General features: G+C 40.6%; 1 protein-coding gene across 8 annotated transcripts in view; it reads right to left on the reverse strand.

Moving 5' to 3' along the window:
* Positions 1-20594, reverse strand: part of ARHGAP12 (Rho GTPase activating protein 12) — a 110955-nt gene that overhangs the window by 87037 nt on the left and 3324 nt on the right. For 6 of the 8 annotated variants that reach the window (XM_089906358.1, XM_022580640.3, XM_089906360.1 and 3 more), the window contains exons 2-3: positions 7266-7304; positions 4855-5609 (exon numbers count right to left, since the gene is read on the reverse strand). In XM_089906358.1, coding sequence (XP_089762484.1) covers positions 4855-5538 — 684 coding nt within the window. In that variant the 5' untranslated portion in view covers positions 5539-5609; positions 7266-7304. Of the gene's footprint in view, positions 1-4854; positions 5610-7265; positions 7305-8044; positions 8064-12303; positions 14043-20594 lie in introns of those variants that run through there. The other 2 variants (XM_089906362.1, XM_089906357.1) reach the window with 2 other exon arrangements.

Raw genomic sequence — 20594 nt, forward strand, 5'->3', positions numbered from 1 at the left:
CGTGCGCCACAACTACTGAGCCCACGTGCCACAACTACTGAAGCCTGTGCACCACAACTACCGAAGCCCGCGTGCCTAGAGCCCATGCGCCACAACAAGAGAAGCCATCGCTATGAGAAGCCTGTGTGCCGCAGCAAGGAGTAGCCCCCGCTCACCTCAACTAGAGAAAGCCCGTGCACAAAACCAAAGACCCAACACAGCTAAAAATAAATAAACTGATTTTTTTTTTAAAAATGGATCACAGATTCAAATGTAAAACTATAAACTTTTAGGGGGAAAAAAAACTTGAGGCAAATATTTAGAATCTAAACCTACTGTGATGGTTAATTTTGTGTGTCAACTCAGCTGGGCCAGATATTTGGTGAAGCATTATTCTAGATGTTTCTGTGAGGGTGTTTTAGATGCAATTAACATTTAAATTGGTGGACTTTGAATAAATCAGGTTGCCCCCTGCCCCCAATAGAGTGGGTGGTCTCATCCAGTCAGTTGAAGGCCCTCAGACAACGGAAGACTGACCTCCCGTGCAAGAATAAATTCTGCCAGCAGACAAACTTCGGATCTGAACTTCAACACTGGCTCTCCCCTGGGTCTCCGGCCTACCATCCCACCCTGCAGGTGTTGGACTTGCCAACTTGTATAATCACATAAGCCAATTCCTTAAAATAAATCTCTCTCCATACACATACACAAACACACACACACACACACACACACACACACACACACACACCTTATTGCTTGTTTCCCTGGAGAACCCTGACTAATAGAGCTATATAGCGAGTTCTTAAGATTTGACACAAAAGCCTGATCCATAAAAGGGAAAATTAATAAATTGGACTTTATCAAAATTAAAAACCTTTGCTCTGCAAAAGACACTGTTAAGAGTACAAAAAGACATTGGGAGAAAATATTTGCAAATTATATATCTGACAAATGACTAGTATCTAGACTATACTAAAAAAAGACTCTCTAATCAGCTTGATGCTTTGTGATGACCTAGAGGGGTGGGATAGGGAGGGTGGGAGGGAGGCTCAAGAGGGAGGGGGTATGGGGATATATGTATACATATAGCTGATTCGCTTTGTTGTACAGCAGAAACTAACACACCATTGTAAATTGCAATTACACTCCAATAAAGATTTAAAAAATAAAATAAAAAGTAAAAAATTAAAAAATTTTAAAACTCTCCAAACTCAACAGTACAAAAGTCTAATTAAAAATGGGCAAAAGCCTTGAAGAGACATTTCAATGAGAAGGATCTATTGATGGCAAATAAGCACATAAAAGGTGTTCAACATCATTAGCCATTCGGGAAATGGAAATTAAAATCAGGCGCAATCCCTACACACCTATCAGAATGGCTAAAATAAAAAAGAGACAACAGCAAATGTGGGTGAGCATGCAGAGGACCTGGACCACAAGCATTGCTGACACAGATGTAAAATGTGCAGCCGCTCCAGGAAACAGCTTGGCCGTTTCCTGAAAAATTAAACGTGCAACTGCCATATAACTGCTGCTTAATTTTCTTGAAAAGTTAAACCGCAATTATACACACGGGCATTTATACCAAAGAAATAAAAAAGGTGCGTTCACACAAAAACCTGTGCACAAACGTTTATACGTAGCAGCTTTGTTTGCAAAAGCCAAAAACTGGAAACTCAGACATTCTTCAATGGGTGAATTATTTTTAAGTACGGTACATCCATACCATAGAATACTAGCTAGCAACAAAAAGAACAAACCCTGATACACACAACAACCTGGATCAATCTCCAGAGAATTATGTGGAATGATAAAAGGCAATCCCGGGGACTTCCCTAGTGGTCCAGTGGTTAAGAATCCACCTTCCAACGCAGGGAACACAGGTTCAATCCCTGGCTGGGGAACTAAGATCCCACATGCTGCAGGGCGACTAAGCCCACACGCCACAACTAATAAGCCCACGTGCCACACCTAGAGAGCCCACACATCTCAACTACTGAGCTTGTGAGCCACAACTAGAGAGAAGCCCACGTGCCGCAAAGAAGAGCCCGCACACTGCAACAAAGATCCCGCGTGCCGTAACTGAGACCTGACGCAACCAAATAAATAATTTTTTTTTTAAAAAGCCAATCCCAAAAAGCTACATAGGCTGTGAGTCCATTTATATAACATTCCTGAAATGACAATATTATAAAAATGGAGAACAGATTAGTGGTGGCGAGCGGTTAAGCCGCATTGGGGGTGGGAGGGGAGCGGGTGTGGCCATTAAGAGGGCAACATAAGGGGTCCTCGTGTTGATGGAAACGCCCAGCATCTCGCCTGTACCAACATCAACACCCTGACTGTGATACTACAGTCCAGTCTGGCAAGACGTTACAACAGAGGTAAATGGACAGAGGGCACAGGGGACCCCTCACTATGGTTTCCTACCACTGCTTACGGAGCTACAATCATCTCAAAATGGAAGTTTAGTTAAAGAAGACTGATCAGTACTAACATGTCAGAAGAATGAAAATCTCCTAGCAGAGACACGGCGGGGAGGGTGTAGATACTGACTAGGAAGGGGCTCATGGCTTTACATAAGCACAAATCCATCAGGCCGTACATTTAAGATTAGTACAATTTACACACGTGATTATATGCTATGCCTCAGTGAAAAATTATTTTAAGTTGCCTTTTGGTTATTAATCTTGTTCACTGTAACTATGATATGATTATATATAAAATTTTTTTTAACTGTCTGTACATTTATCAACAATGAAACCGTGGGCAGCTTTTAGCAGAAGCTGTTTAGGTGGGGTGGTGAAGCCATATGAGACCAGGTTAAGGAATGAGCAGGAAATGAGCGAACACAAAGAAGCAAATACGTGCAACTCTTTCCAGAAGTTGCCAGTAAAGAGTGATAAGGTGATACTCGGAAGGGAAGGTATTGCTGAAGAGCTTTACTAAAATAGGAAAACATGAGCAAATGTACATCCTGAAGGAAAAAACTTGGTAAATAATGAGTCTAAAGCCATACGAGCACAACGCTACACAATGTTTAGCAAAAGGTTTGTGAAAAAGAGGGAAAAGCAAATATGAAGAGACCACTCATTGACAGAAGATGCCACACCTGCACTGCCTGTACTGGGGGGAGATCACTGATGACACTGGTGCACCTGTAGGTTTCATGGTGGGAATAACTGTAACAGAAACCACGACGACAACCGTAATGACAGCTCTGTGGTGCCGAATGCGTACTGCGATAGCCAGCCCCGAGGTGACCCTTAATGTCCCGTAGCCTGACATTCACACTCTGTGCTGTAACCTCCACACAGAGCAGGGCTGAGCTGTGTGATTGCTAAGACATGACAGGGCGCAACTTCCAACATCGGGGCATAAAAGACAATGCAGCTTCCACCCTCTTCCCTCTTGGATGGCTCTGTCTAGGGGAAAGCTAGTCACAACACTGAAGCATCTGCAAAGAGGCCCAAACAGTACCACGTGAGTGACCATCCTAGAGGCAGCTGCTCCGGCCCGGCCAAGACTTCGTAAGACGCCAACCCCGTGAGAGACCCTAAAGCCTTTAAAACCACCAACTAAGCTGCTTCTGAATGACTGAGCCACAGAAACTGTGACATAATAAATGTTTACTGTTTTAAGCCAGGAGATCCGGGAGTCATTTATTAAGCAGCAGTAGATACCTACCCTACTTGCTTGAGTGGCAGGCATGCTAGGTATACAGGAACCCACTCGTGAGCCCCATGTCAAGAGGAGGAAACTGAGACACACAGAAGCTAGGTAACTGGCCCCAATTATCACTCAGCCGGCAAGTGATATGGACCCAGATTCAAATCTAAGGACAGCTCGATTAACTGCTGTGCATACATCCTCCCCAAGCAGAAGCAGTTCCCACCCCCCAGTTTTCACTTCTGCCGTGAAACAGGAGGCAAAACTACCTGCTGAGACAGCAGGGAAGAGCAGGGGAATCGGAGAACTGAATGAAATGGAAAAGGTCTGAAACAGCTGCCACGAGGAGCCAGGACGAGGTCTGGCTAGAGAGATCGAACAGGATTTCCAAACAGTCCAGGAGAGGTCAGGAGCCATGACCTGCCACGTAGTGAATTTAAGATGAGCACGATGAAGAGAACACAGGGCTGCTAGTGGACCTACACATAAAGCGTCATTTCAGGTGTGAAACAGTGGTGATGGCCAGATGGAAGAGAAAACACATGTCTTTCCCAAGTCCAACTAATACATAAGGAGCCACATGCAGAAAAATTCCAGGACACACAAAAAAAATATTCTACAACAAAGTATCACGTAAGGACTGAAGAAAAGACTAAGACGAATGATGATAAACTGACAGTAACAGCCTTGATCTCAAGCATCAGAAGTTTTTCTAGAGAACCTTCCCTTTTTCCTATCTCCATTCAAAATGTCACAAGAAAAATTAAAACCTATAAAAGAAAAAGAACATACTAGTTCCATTACAATCAGACACACCTTAAGAGCAGCCTCACTGGCTTAATTTGATGAATAAAACTTACAACAGAGCTTTAGGCCCAAAATTTATCAAATTCACTATTAAACTTTACTAAACACATTCAAGTTTCAGTTTCACGCATGTGCTTTTAAAATTACTTCACTTTACTTGACAGACTGACACAAAGGGGCTTCCCTGGTGGCGCAGTGGTTCAGAGTCCACCTGCCGATGCAGGGGACACGGGTTCGTGCCCTGGTCCGGGAAGATCCCACATGCCGCAACGGGACAGGACACAACAGTGAGAGGCCCGCGTACCGCAAAAAAAAAAAAATTTTTAAATAGTAACACCTATAATTAAACGGTTATGAAGGTGGCACAAGTGTTCCATCATCCACTTTCAGTCTTACCCTTATCTGCTCAGTGGAGCTGCTGCTAAGCTCATCACCGGACTCTGAATCGTGATGAATCCGTTCCGAGCCTTCTCCTGCTGAATCACAAGACTGTTCCTGGGAGAAGCCAGCTTTCTCTACGTCCAAGAACTCCGGACCAGGAAAGTGACCAAATAACCGTGTCCTATTCTGGCCAGAAACTTTGGGAGAATGTGAGTCACTGTTGAACTTTCCATTATTATGGGTCAGGTCCAGGCTGAGGTTGACAGTCTGACCTGGAATATAACTGGGTCCAAAATTCTGATTGGCATCACGAATAAGACCTGTTCCTTGAACAGACGGCGATGGCTTTCCAAAACTTGAAAGCTCGGGCAATTTGTTCACATTTTCTGTTGACCTCTGAAGGTGGAGACTCTGCATCGTTTTCACAGAATGATTCGGCAGCCCCGCTGCCTGTTTCACAGGCGGCATCAGGGCTCTGCGGCCGACCTCCCTCACATACTGGGCAGGCACATAAAACGCTTTGGAGTTCTCATCCAGCTTCACCTGCCACCAGTCATCGTTGGTCTTCTTCACCAGGATATATCGTTCCCCTTGTTTTATCACGACCTTTCTGTCCTTCGCTTCGTATTCGTAATCATATTCCACTTCAATATACACCTGCCCTGGAACAATCTTCCCACCTCTGTCAGCCATTTTCATTCCGTAATATTCACCTCTCAAAAAGGATGCTTTGCCACATTATGGCTCTGTGGCTTGTTGGATCGATACGGCTATTTTTATTTAAATGAAGGAAGAGAATGAAGAAAAAAGTTAACACAGTCTGGATTTTTAATATTCATTCACAAGCATCACAGAATAAAGAACATTACCTTCAAATCTCAAACCCAGAAATTAAACACGGGTCTAATATTGTATGTATGGTCCTGCATTACAAACGCTCTCATTCTAACTGTAATCTACATTTTTCAGTCGTTTATGACCAAAACTGAACCAATGACTGGAATGGTAAATACGCTAACCAACCAGACGTACGACTATCAAAAATAAGAGGTGAGAAGAACTTTCCTTCCTTTCATGACTACCTCAAACCTCCTTCACTTTCTTAGAAAGGCTCACTAACAATAACTAATACATATTAGGCACTTACCAAGGCCAGGCATTGCTCTAGGTTCACTGTATGCCTTATCAAAAACCCTCTTGGAAGCTGAGGCTGAATTTCAATGACCCTGAATTTCATTCACTGACCCTGTATTCTTTATTTTCTAAAATGATCAAGTGCATTAGTGAGCTTAAAAAAAAGTTATCCAAATATATGTTTCATTTTCTAATATAAACTGATTAAAAAGCAGCATTGTTATTTTTAGGCAAAATACACACAAACAGAGAAAAGAGTCTGCTAGTTTACTTTTGTTTCCTCTTACATCCACCCCAGGATGACCACATCCTCGTTAAGCTGAATCCCACAAATCCCAGCAAATAACCAGTCTTTTTATTTGTAAATTTTACACACACACACACACACACACACACACACACACACACACCATGAAAAGTCTACTAGAAATATCCCTAAAATGGCTTGAGAAACCTAGGATTCACTTTTACAATTCCAAATATTTTAGTACCTCATAAAACATAGCATTCAAGCTTCAGAAAGATCACAGCATCTCGATTTTGCTACAATTCAAGTCGAGCCCCAACTACTGTGGGATGAATTGTGTTCCCCAAAAAGGTATGTCTAAGTCCTAACACAGGACCTGTGAATGTGACCGTACTTGGAACTAGGGTCTTGGCAGATGCAATCAATTTGAGATGAGTTCACATTGATTAGGGTGGGCCCCAAATCCTTGGAGACAAGGAGAGGAGACACGGAGGGAATAAGACCACGTGCAGACAGAGGCAGAAATGGGGAGTGAAGCAGCTACAAGTCAAGGAATGCCAGCAACCGCCAGAAACTGGAATGGGCAAAAGGAAGGATTCTCCCCTAGAGCCTTCAGAGGCAGCACAGAGGACCTCTGGCTCCAGAACAGTGAGAGAGTAAGTTTCTGTAGTTTTTAGGTCACCCAGCTGGTAGCACTTTGTTACAGCAGCCCTAGGAAAACACACTCAACCCAGCACTCCAGGATCCTCAGGCAAACCAGAGTAACTCTGACTAGTGAGATGTACCAGAAATGTGCCTACAAGGTCGCGTAGCCTCCCAATTTTCCTCCGCACCTAAGTACCGGGCACGAAACTATTTACACTATATGTGCAGTAACCACCACGCCCCTGGGGACAACATCCTCTGAAACAGACAAAGCCCAGGTGATAACTAGTTAGACATACAATTTCAGCAACTAAAATTTACTTTCTAGACAAACTACTTGAATAATAAATTTAACATAGTAATGTTGTTTCAAAAAAAATAATAAAAATAAAAAACTTACCTTAGAAGGAGAACTAAACAGCCAGTCTTACATTTAAACCTATAGAAAAAAAAATAATAATAAAGTTCATTAACTTTAACTGGGATTACTTAAAGAAGGCTAAGAATGCAATGTTGCTCACGGTTTTAGAAGCATAACTTTTTTACAACAGCTATAAGGCACACAGTACAATTTTACATATCACGACTGCATCCAGCACCGCCCTCCAAACAAAGCACACTTTACCACTGCCCCTCCTACTTCATTTCCACTTCGTTTCAACTTCATTTTCGCCCTGTTTTTATCCTGACAGAAATATCTTTTCAAACTTCTAAGAACACGAGTAACAACTTTTGTAAAATCGTTAGTAAAAAACAAACCCAGAATGTGAGACATTCTATGAGAAACACACCTGAACTCTTCAAAAACTCAATTTCATGAAAAATGAAAGAGAGAGAGAGATTCTTCTAGATTAAAGGCGACTGCTAACACACAACAACTGAATCCACTCAGTGTCCTAACAGGTACCTGAAACTTAACCATATCCAAAATCTCCCCCCGCCCACCCCGACCCTGCCTAATCTGCCTGGTCTTTCCCCACACAGTAAACAGAAATTTTAAGCTTCAAAGCAATCAGCCTTTATTTTCACGCATTACCACAGCATTAGTCACTATGAACCTTAATCCTTTTACCTACATAAAAAGTTTTCACTACAACTTTTCAAAATTCCACATTGAAATACTTATCCTCAGGTGATGTTTTTTTCTTTTACTTTCCAGGAAGTAATAAAATAACTTACGAAACATCTCTGAAGATACTGAAACAAGTCAGGGAATACACAGAAGGCTACAGGAGCTCAGGTGTACCAGAACTGCTCAGACACTGATCCGCGGGCATGGAGCAAAGGGAAGTATGAAGAGTAAGGAGTAAACTGCATGGTTTCCTGGTAGCAGGGGAGGGGCCGTGGGGTGGAGCGCAGCACAGGTTAGCGGCGTCCACGCCCCGGGCCTCTCACTGCCAGGCTTTACGACCACACCTTCCCCACCGACCGCAGAGGTATGGAGCAAGAGGAACCAGGGAAAACGGGAAGTCAGTTTCACCACGCTCAACATGGGACACCCAAACTAAAGTTCTCAGTACTGTAAAGGAAATGAGAAGTGGGAGGACAAGAAAGACAGAGAAGCAGTCAAAAGACATCCAGATAGAACAGGTAGTTGATACAAGGCAGATGACATGAGCAAGAGTGAGCACAGGGGTAACAGGACCTGAGAACAGGTTTCTAGTTAATACGGGGATGGGGGTGGGAAACGAACTGGGAAGCCCGAGACAACTGAAATAATAAACTTCTAGAAAGTCACGTAGCAGGAATTATGTATCACAATCCAAGGTCTAGGAAAAGTTAGATAAAATAAATATGAAGAGAAAAGCCCTATTACAAACTACAGATTCAAATAAAATTAAAATAATTGTGGGGTAGCTCTAAAAACTTGGATCTAAGGGAAATTTATCTGCATATATGTGAATAACATCTGCTGCCTATTTTTATTTAAAAACATAAGCAGTATTAAAACAAATGTTTGTGGTTTTAATTTTGGTTTGTTTCTTCGTCTATTCCCCAAACTGTGGATTCTTTTTTTTTTTTAAGTTTTTTATTGAAGTATACTTGTTTTACAATATCATGTAAGTTTCAGGTATACAGCACAGCACTTCAGTTATATATACATTCTTTTTCAGATTCTTTTCCCTTATAGGTTATTACATAATATTGAGTATAGTTCCCTGTACTATACAATAGGTCCTTGTTGATTATCTTTTTTTTATTAAGAGTGATCATCTCTTTTATTTTTAATTTTTATTTTATTTTATTTATTTTTTGGCTGTGTTGGGTCTTCCATTGCTGTGCACGGGCTTTCTCTAGTTGGGGTGAGTGGGTGCTACTCTTTGTTGCAGTGTGCAGGTTTCTCACTGTGGTAGCTTCTTCTCTTGCTGCGGAGCACGGGCTCTAGGCGCACGGGCTCAGTAGTTGTAGCACGCGGGCTCAGCAATTGTGGCTCACGGGCTCTAGAGTGCGGGCTCAGTAGTTGTGGCACACAAGCTTAGTTGCTCCACGGCATGTGGGATCTTTCCAGACCAGGGCTTGAACCCGTGTCCCCTGCATTGGCAGGCAGATTCCTAACCAGTGCGCCACCAAAGAAGTCCCTTGATTTTCTATTTTATACAGACTAGCCTGTGTATGTTAATCCCAAACTCCTAATTTATCCCTCCCCCCACTGTGTATTCTTCTCTTTAGATTAGGTTGAGCACTGTTTATCCTGCTATCTTAACCTCTCAAGTATTTCGATTAGAATCTTGTTCAACTACAACGCCCTCTGAGCAAAACACTCCTCCAATTGAAATATATTCTATACTTATCACCACACTCCTCCACCCTTTTTCATCACACACACACAACTACTAAGTACCCAACCACCAGGATAGAGTTTTTGCACATCTACTATTCGGTAACAACCACTGCTTTTCTTTGAGGCGTGAAAAGCCTCTTACCAGTGGTCCTCTTCCTCAAGTTTCAACAAGAACAGACACACAACTTTTTACAACTTTTACTTCTTCCCCACCCCCCACCAAAGTCAGATTCATTTCTACCAGGCTATTTTAAAATCGAATGGCCTCCTCCTTTCTGTCTACCAATTTTTCTCATTTTCTTTCCTAGCACAAATTACACAGCCAGCAAATGTTATCTTCCTCCCCCAAGACATCTGCTTTAATCAACTACATCTCACAGCATGAGATCCTTACCAGGTACATCAAAAAGTAAACAAGTAAACAAAGTCTTAAGAGGACTGGGATAACTGTATCCATAATTAATGACCTTACAATTTAAGTCTGATACATACATGTACAACATATTTAGCAATTCTAACACCATGAACAACAAAATGCTAATATAGCCTCACACACATATTAACCCACTTAAAAATACCACAGTTTAAGCACCGATTCTTGACACTAAGTCCTCCAGTAGCTTTAAAAGTACTTGTTTAAAATTAACACTCCCTAAACAACCCTCTACTAAAGAAATCAATTAAACTTAATGAGCACAACAAAAAAGTTAAAAACAACTCTAGCATAAGTTCCACAATAAGAAATTATTCCACCAAATAATTTTGTAGATTGTACACTTAACAAGAAATCATAGGCCATGATAGGGCACCCAAGGTTTTTTTCTTAATGCATGATCCCTGTTTTCTAAGAATAAAAACATATAGAATATAAGATATATATTTAGGCCTAAAGAACAGAAGCAAAGTATACTCATTGCTATTATAAACTATTCTGGTCATAAAGAAATAGCAAAAATAGGAACACCAGAAAGGAGACAGGAAATAATCAGGTAACTGGAAAGCAGTAGAAAACTCAGCCAAGCATAAACTGGTGAAGGAAAATTCAAACCCAGATTGAAATATGAAACAAAAATGAGGAAACAACAAAAGAAGTACTTGGGAGAGCAAGCAGATTTTAATAAAAATGCTATTTGCAGGCTTCCCTGGTGGCACAGTGGTTGGGAGTCTGCGTGCCGATGCAGGGGACACGGGTTCGTGCCCCGGTCCGGGAAGATCCCACATGCCGCGGAGCGGCTGGTTCCGTGAGCCATGGCCGCTGAGGCTGCGCGTCCGGAGCCTGTGCTCCACAACGGGAGAGGCCACAACAGTGAGAGGCCCACGTACAGAAAAAAAAAAAAAAGATATTTGCATTGAGTATTTCAGAAAGATTTGTGCCATCAAGTCTTTCTTAGAAATGAGGTAGGGACTTCCCTGGTCGCGCAGTGGTTAAGAATCTGCCTGCTAATGCAGGGGACATGGGTTCGTGCCCCGGTCCAGGAAGATGCCACATGCCACAGAGCAACTAAGCCCGTGAGCCATGACTACTGAGCCTGTGCTCTAGAGCCCGTGAGCCACAACTACTGAGCCCACGTGCCATAACTACTGAACCCACGTGCCACAACTACTGACCTGCGCTCTAGAGCCCATGCTTTGCAACAAGAGAAGCCACTGCAATGAGAAGCCCGCGCACCGCAACAAAGAGTAGCCCCCACTCGCCCCAACTAGAGAAAGCCCACGCGTGGCAACGAAGACTCAACATAGCCAAAAATTAATTAATTAATTTCTTTTAAAAAGAAAGAAATGAGGTGGATGTAAGAAATTTTTCTTGGATTGTTACAAGAGTGAAGAAAATATTCCAATTTAAAAAGGAAGAAATATAACCTTGGGTTTGACAATTAGTCTTTAGATATACCACTAAATGCATAATCCATGAAAGAAAAAATTAAATAGGACTTTATTAAAATTAAAAACTTCTGCTCTGTGAAAGATAATGCTGGGAGAATGAAACCACAGACAAGGAGAAAATATTTGTAAAATACATATCTGATGAAAGACTTTTATCCAAAATATACAAAGAACTCTTAAAACGCAAAAGAACCAAATTCTTTTTTTTTTTTTTTTTTTTTTTTTTTTGGTTTTTTGCGGTACGCGGGCCTCTCACTGTTGTGGCCTCTCCCGTTGCGGAGTACAGGCTACAGACGCGCAGGCTCAGCGGCCATGGCTCACGGGCCCAGCCGCTCCGCGACATGTGGGATCTTCCCAAACCGGGGCACAAACCCGTGTCCCCTGCATCGGCAGGCGGACTCTCAACCACTGCGCCACGAGGGAAGCCCCAGAACCAAATTCTTTAATCGAAAATGATCTGAAAAGAGACATCATGAAAGAATATATGCAGGTGACAAATGAGCACATGAAAAAATGCTCAACATTGTCATTAGGGAATTGCAAATTAAAACAATGAGATACCACTGTACAACTCTTAGAATGTCTAAAATCCAAAAAAACTGACACCACCAAATGCTGATGAGGGTATACAGCAACAGGAACTTTCATTCACTGCTGATGGGGATGCAAAATGGTTCAGCCACTTTGGAAGACAGTTTAACAGTTTCTATTGATACAAAGCTAAATGTTGTCTTAACCATACAATCTAGCAATCACACCCCTAGGTACTTACCCAAATGAGTTGAAATCTTATTTCCACAAAAAGTCCTGCACGCAAATGTTCAGAGAAGCTTTATAACTGCACAAAACTGGAAGCAACCAAGATGTCCTTCAGTAGGAGAAAGGATAAACTGCGAGACAGCCAGACTTACAATACTATTCAGTGATAAAAAGAAAACAGCTATCGAGCTACGAAAAGACAGAAATGAATCTTAGATATATTTTGCTAAGTGAAAGAAAAAAACATAGCCTGAAAAAGCCACATACGGAATGATTATATTATATGACATTCTGGAAAAGTCACAACCATAGAGACAGTGATTGCTGGGGTTAGGAAGAAGTGGGGGGGGGGATTCCATAGATGAAGCACAGGGGATTCTTTTAGGTCAATGAACTATTCTGTATGATACTGTAATGGTGGACACATGACATTATGCCCTTGTCAAAACCCATTAATCTTTACAACACAAGCATGAAGTTCAATGTTTGCAAATTCTAAACAATCATTTAGGAGGTCAGGGGAATCCCAGGATGGAAAGCAGATGTGACAAGATAGTCTAACGGTATTACACATACATGGAACAACCTCACTGAATGGAGAGGGGATGGAGGGAGAGGCTAACCTCACTCATTCTGGAAATAAGTGAGGTTTATAAGAACACAGATCAAGGAGCTGCACATAAGTACCGTGTTCTAACACATAAAAAACATTCCCCATGGGGTATGAATTAAAAATTCTGATACTGCTATACATGTACACACACTGGACTTGAATAATTAAGTACAGAGAATGCAGATGTGGGCACCAAGTTTCCCAATGTTGGAATACGAATTTATAGGCATGCAAGGGAGAAGGCTAGAATGGTCCTGGGGTAACACATTAGACTTGGAGACAGAAATGTGAACTCACTTTTAGCTCACCACAGGTACAGATGATTGCATGAAGAAGTATTACAGGCGCGTGTCTATACACTGCTTACTGCACCATACACAGGTCCTTGCTGTCAGTAAAAATGACACCTTGGCAGCAACAAGCACACCTAGCACCCAGATTTGGTTTCTAATACCATTCTCCAAATGAAGGAGCCGAGGCTCTTTGGAGAAATGACTGATTCAAGGGCTGGGGCAGGAAATATCCAAGGTGAGCCTGGAGCCTGTAGTGACACATTCTCCCCACCTGGTTTTTACCTACTTGATTTAAATGCTTCCTATCATTAGACAACTGTCTTCTTAAACAGTAACTCAAATTAAAAGTGGTATCATGCATATTTGATATTCCTATTAACATATCTTACATTATGCTGTCCCACTTTTAAATAAGTTAAACAAAATTACATTTCTTTTGTTCTTTACTTTTACACACTGCTTTTCTCATCAAAATACAAATTACAATTATTTAAGAGGTATTAGGAGTTCTCCACTATCACTGGTTGTTACAGCTTCAAAATCATTCTAAAATGATCTCTTCTTATACATGGAAATGTAACTACTGACCCAACTGACATAGGGTAGAAAGTGAGGAAAGTACTGTATTCCAAAAAATTTCACAAACTCAGTACTTTAGGAAAACAGCCCTGATCAAGCCCTTCAGACCAAAAACTATTAAAATGGCTTTTAAACCCCTCAATTCACTTGCACACACTAAGACTTTTTTTTTTTACATCTTTATTGGAGTATAATTGCTTTACAATGGTGTGTTAGTTTCTGCTTCATAACAAAGTGAATCAGTTATACATATACATATGTTCCCATATCTCTTCCCTCTTGCGTCTCCCTCCCTCCCACCCTCCCTATCCCACCCCTCCAGGCGGTCACAAAGCACCGAGCTGATCTCCCTGTGCTATGTGATGATGCAGGATACCAAGAAGATAGCCTAAAGGTAAAAAACACATAATCAGTAAAAAGTCTAAAGAACAAAAAGAACTTTTTCTTGAACCAATAGGTTAAACTTCCCTTTCCTTCATATGCTGTGTCATCAAAAGCCACCTATACCAACAACAGCTCCACATCAACCTCTAAAACCAGCCTTCTACGATCTTCACTTAGCCTCTACATTCTTCAGCTCTTTACTTCCTGCTACATGCACTCTAGTCAATGGATTCTTCCTCCTATATCCTCATCACCTGAGTCCCATATTTTAATTTCTCACTAAGAACTTCCTAAAATAATCAGCTAAGGGAGTTCCTTGGTGATCTAGTGGTTAGGATTGCCAGCTTTCACTGCCGTGGCCTGGGTTCAGTCCCTGGTCAGGGAACTGAGATCCCACAAGCTGTGTGGCCTGGCCAAAAAAATAAATAACTAAAATAAAATAATTAGTTAAAAAAAAAACCCAGAAGAAAGAAATTAAGATTTTTACAGTTCACACAATTTTCCTCTTGCCTCTGTGGCATCTCGCCCACCCTACCTGTTGTAACAACCCCATGCCCAGGGTCTCAGTCCACATCATTATACAAGTTGTTATGTATTAAGGAGAAAATCATAATCTTGGTCTTTAAGCGGTTTAATAGGATTTCCAATCCTCTAAAAATTCACTTTAGAAGAAAAACTCCATTCACTTCACAACTCCACTGGCTACCCAAGCATTAACCACCAGCCCAACCCATTCAGATATTCCTCTGAAACTACACATGCTACCGTCTTAATCTCGGAGATGACTATTTACATTCAACCACTTTCAAATGTTTACCTAATCCCATGCTTTAAAAAAAGATACAGTCCACAAAACAAAGACAAATACAGCTACAAGTACAGTGATCATTATGGTCGGGTCACTGCAAAGTTCTAGTCAGACATCAGCAACTTACTTAAAAAAAGAAATAAGTACTCATTATAATGCTTAAATTATGCCAATCTACTTCAAATTAAATTGTGATAAGGACAGTGAGGTAGGCAAAGGACTTGAATAGATGTTTTTCCAAGGAAGATACACAAATGGCCAATAAGCAAATCAAAACCACAATGATAGGGCCTTCCTTGGTGGCCCAGGGGTTAAGAATCCGCCTGCCAATGCAGGGGACACGGGTTCGAGCCCTAGTCCGGGGAAGATCCCACATGCTGCGGAGCAACTAAGTCCATGCACCACAACTACTGAGCCCACGTGCCACTACTGAAGCCTGCACACCTAGAGCCCGTGCTCCACAACAAGAGAAGCCACTGCAATGAGAAGCCCACTCACTGCAACGAAGAGTAGCCCCCGCTCACCACAACTAGAGAAAGCCCACACACAGCAACGAAGACCCAAAGCAGCCAAAAATAAAATAAATGTATAAAAACAAAACAAAAAAACACAATGATACACCACTCCATACCCATTAGGGTGGCTACTGTAAAAATAACAACAGAAATAACAAGTGTTGGTGAGAATGTGGAGAAACTGGAATTCTTATGCATTGCTGGTAGAAATGTAAAGTGGAGAATGCAGTTTAAATCACCTTATACCTGTCTATCCGAAAACCATAAAAATCACTAAAATCCTCATATAGCTTTTACAGATTCTCTTTCAAAGTAAATACTAAAAGGCAAATAAACATTCAACCTTTTAGAAAACTGAAAAGTAGCACTTCTGTAGCACACAGACAATGATGAACTACTACTGCTACCAATCCCCTAGAGGTTTCTGTCCTCTACTGGGGAAAAAAAAAACCCCACAAAATTCCATGATTATTCATCTTTATTCCATTTAAATTATTTTACAAACCATTAAATATCCTATAATGCAAACTAAAATCAAAACAAGATATCACTCTCCACGAACTATAATAAAGTTATTTTTAAAAAACAAAGACAATATCAAGGGCTGACCAGGATACCAACAACTGGACACACATTCAGTGCTAGTGGGAACGCTAAATGGTATAGGCAGGCAGTTCAGTTTCTTATACATTTTCTCTCTTTCTCTCTCTTTTTTTTTTCTTTATTTTTGGCCACGCTGTGTGGCATGTGGGATCTTCAATTCCCGGACCAGGGATCGAACCCATGCCCCCTGCATTGGGAGCATGGAGTCTTAACCACTGGACCACCAGGGAAGTCCCTAAGCATACATTTTTTGTTGATTATATTCTGGACCATGAAACAAATCTCAATAAATCTAAAAAGACTGAAATAATATGAAGAATGTTCTCTGACAATTGAATTACATTACAAATTAATAAAAAGATATATTAAAACCCACAAATTTGCTGTTAGAATTTAAACAACATACTTCTAAATACCTCAGAGGTCAAAGAAGAAATCAAACAGGAAATTTGAACCGGATGACAACGAAAAGGTCACAGCTCAAAATTTGTGGGATGCAGCTATAGTAGTGCTTAGAGAAAATTTATATACTAAATGCCCATAATTAGAAAAGAAAAAGGTCTCAAATCAGTGATGTAAACTTGCACTCTAAGAAACTAGATAAAGAGCAAATTAAACCCAAAGCAAGCAGAAGAAAGGACATGATAAAGGTCAGAGCAGAAAGCTGTAAAAGACAGAAAAATGTTAGAGGGAATCAATGAAACCAGAAGGTAGTTCTTCAAAAGGATCAGTAACACTGACAATCCTCTCGCCAAACTGATCAGGAACTAAAGAGAAGAAACACAAATTACCAGTATCGGGAATGAGACAGGAGATATAACCACATATTCTAAAGACACTGAAAGGAAGATAAGAGAATATTATGAACAGCTTTATGCTGATAACTTCAACAACTTAGTGAACCAGATAAATTCCTTTGGCAAATTACCAAAGCTTGCTTAAGAAGAAACAGATAACCTAAATAGTCCTATATTTATTAAATAAATTGAATCTGTCTTTAAAAATCTTCCCACAAAGAAAACTCCTGGCCAAGATGGCTCCACTGGTGAATTTTACAAAATGTAAGGAAGATAATACCAATTCTACACAAACCTCTTAAAATTGAAACAGAGGAAAAACATCCCAACTCATTCTATGAAGTCAGCATTCTCCTCATACCAAAATCAGACAAAGACGTTATAAAAAAGAAAAACTACAGACCAATATCCCTCATGAAAATAGACACAAATGTCTCAGACACAAACTTATCTCCAACAAAGAACTCATATCTAGAATATAAATAACTGTACAAGCCATTAAGAAGACAAATGACCCAATTAAAAAAGGGCAAAAGACAGGAACAGACAAGTGTTCATATCCAATGAAGATCTATAGATGGTAAATAAGCCCATGAAAAGATGCTCAACATCTTTAGTCATTAGGGAAATGCAAATTAAAAACACAAAGAAATAACATCACATGTCTACTAGAATGACTAAAATTAAAAGACTGACGATACCAGTATTTCTGAGAATGTGGAGCAACCAGAACTCTCAAATACTGCTGGTGGGGATGTAAAATGGTACAACCACTTTGGGAAAAGTTGGAGAGATTCTTAAAAGCTTGAAATATACATCTACCATATGACCCAGGGATTCTACTCCTAGGTAGTCACCAAAGAAAATGAAAACACACGTCCACACAAAGACCTGTATGTGAATGTTCACAGTGGCTTTATCTGTAATAGTCCCTAATTGGAAACAACCCAATGTCCACCAACAGGCGACCGGATGAACTAATTGTGTAATATCCACACAATAGGATATCACTCAGCAATAAAAGGAACGAACTACTGATACACACAACAAACTGGATGAATCTCAAAATAATTTTGCTGAGTGGAAGTAAGTCAGAAAGAGAAAAACAAATACCGTATGCTAACACATATATATGGAATTTAAAAAAAAGAAAAAAATGGTTATGAAGAACCTAGGGGCAGGACAGGAATAGAGACGCAGATGTAGAAGATGGACTTGACATGGGGAGGGGGAAGGGTGAGCTGGGACGAAGTGAGAGAGTGGCATGGACATATATACACTACCAAATGTAAAACAGATAGCTAGTGGGAGGCAGCCGCATAGCACAGGGAGATCAGCTCGGTGCTCTGTGACCACCTAGAGGGGTGCGATAGGCAGGGTGGGAGGGAGATGCAAGAGGGAGGAGATATGGGGATATATGTATAGCTGATTCACTTTGTTATAAGCTAACACACCATTGTAAAGCAATTATACTCCAATAAGGATGTTAAAAAAAAAATAATTTGCTGAGTGAAAAAAATCCAGACAAGGAAGAGTGCATACTGTACGCTTCCATCTACATAAAATCCTAGAAAATGCAAAGTAATACAGAGTGCCAGAAAGCAGATCAATAGTTACCAGGGAACGAGGGCAACAAATTACCTTTGGGCTCAAGGAAATGGGGAGGTGGGTGATGGATATGCTTGTTATCCTGATAACAGTGATGATTTTAGAGGCATAACTATTCATATGTCCAAACTCATCAAACTACACACTTAAAATATGTCCAGTTTATTTTACAGCAATTATACCTCAATAAAGCTGCTAAGACAAAACCTTATAATGCAATGGCTTTATGCAGGGGACACAAGTTCGAGCCCTGGTCGGGGAAGATCCCACATGCCACAGAGCAACTTTATATATATTTAGAACGGCTTTACATACATATAAAGGATATTTTGTAGGGTAAGGATACCAGCAACAGGAATTCTCATTCACTGCTGGTGGTAATGCAGAGTGGCACAGCTACTCTGGAAAGGATTTGGGCAGTTTCTTATAAAGTTAAACATACATTTAACATACGATCTCGCAATTCCTCTTCTAAGTATTTACCCAAGAAAAATGAAACCATAAATCCCTGAAAAGGCCTTACATGAACATCCATAACAGCTTTATTCATAACAGCCAGAAATTGGAAATGACCCAGAGGCCTATCAACTGGTAAATGCCTAAACTAACTGTGATACACTCATCTGTAAAACAGGAAACAATACAAACTTCAGAAGATCCCTGTGAAAATGGGTAGAGAAAACATGAAAAAGTACTTAGTAAATTATAAAGCGTGATAAAAAGCATCACACTAATCACAGTTTACTCAAGGAAGCCAAATGGAGGCAAAAGCATATATACATATAGTATGTAGCCTTTCATGTCTGGCTTGTTTCACCTAGAACAATGCTTCTGAGATACATTCATGTCTTTGTATGTATCTGCAGTTCACCCCATTTTATCGTTGAGTGTTTTATTTTATTGTATGTACATTTTAACTCAAAACTGATTTTTTTAAAACAAACCAGTAATATACAGCAAAATACAGGTAATTTTCAACTAACTTTAAAGATACCACTCTAACTTGTAAATGTATTCTGAATTCTCCTGTGGTAAAGGAACAGAGAACTCAGGGTGGGAGGACTGAAATTTAAATCAGGATTTGCCATGCATTAGCTAGCTCTCAGGCCCTCAGCACCTGAACGATCTGTAAAACAAAAGAAACAACACAAACCTCAAAAGATCCTTGTGAAAATGGAAAGACAAAAAAGTACTCTGTAAACTACAAGGCATGATACAGAACATCCACATTAATCAGTGCTTACTCAAAGAAGCAAAACTTGTCGAGAAGGAAAACACTCACAAATGAACTGATTGCTCTTAAATTAGTCCCTCCTCAAACGTCCCTGTTTCTGCCTCTTGCTACCTAAGACAAGTCACCTAACCTCTCTGAGTCTCAGTATTTTTTCCATTTGTGAAAAGGAGCTAACTAATGGTACATATCACATATTGGGAGAGTTAAATGAGTAAATATGTGTAAAGTACTTGGTATAATCCCTAGCACATGCTAAGTGTTTTATAAGTTTTAGCTCTTATTACAAAAATACTATTATCGGGAATTCCCTGGAGGTCTGGTGGTTAGGACTCTGAGCTTCCACTGCAGGGGGCCTAGGTTCGATCCCTGATCAGGGAACTAGGATCCCCGAAGCCATGAGGCGTGGCCCCCCCCAAAAAAAACCATTATTACCCTATGAGACCTAACAGTAGCCTCCATCCTGCCCACCCAAGCTGCAATAGTGCAGGTCATATTAGCGATCTAGATCACTGCTTCTCACTTTTAGTGAAAGACATCATCACCTGGAGAGCTTCTTTAAAAAAAAAACAAAAAACATTCTTTTAGATGAGCTTTAGATTTACAGAATTACTGCAAAGAGAGTAGAGTTCCCATATACACTGTACACAGTTTCCCCTACTACAAACATCTTACATTAGTATGGTACATTCGTCATATTCAATGAACAAATACTGATACCTAATAATGTCCGTATTCCTTAGTTTTTCCCCAATGAACTTCTTCTGTTCTGGGATCCCATCCAAAACATCACATACACATTTCGTAGTCATATGCTGCAAGTTACTGAGACTCCAGGTATTGTAAGGAGAGTAGGTTTGTGGGGGGCCCTAA

Source organism: Delphinapterus leucas, chromosome 2, assembly GCF_059928025.1.
Source record: "Delphinapterus leucas isolate spDelLeu-1000000601 "Yukka" chromosome 2, BTC_Dleu_Yukka2, whole genome shotgun sequence".
Classification (NCBI taxonomy): domain Eukaryota; kingdom Metazoa; phylum Chordata; class Mammalia; order Artiodactyla; family Monodontidae; genus Delphinapterus; species Delphinapterus leucas.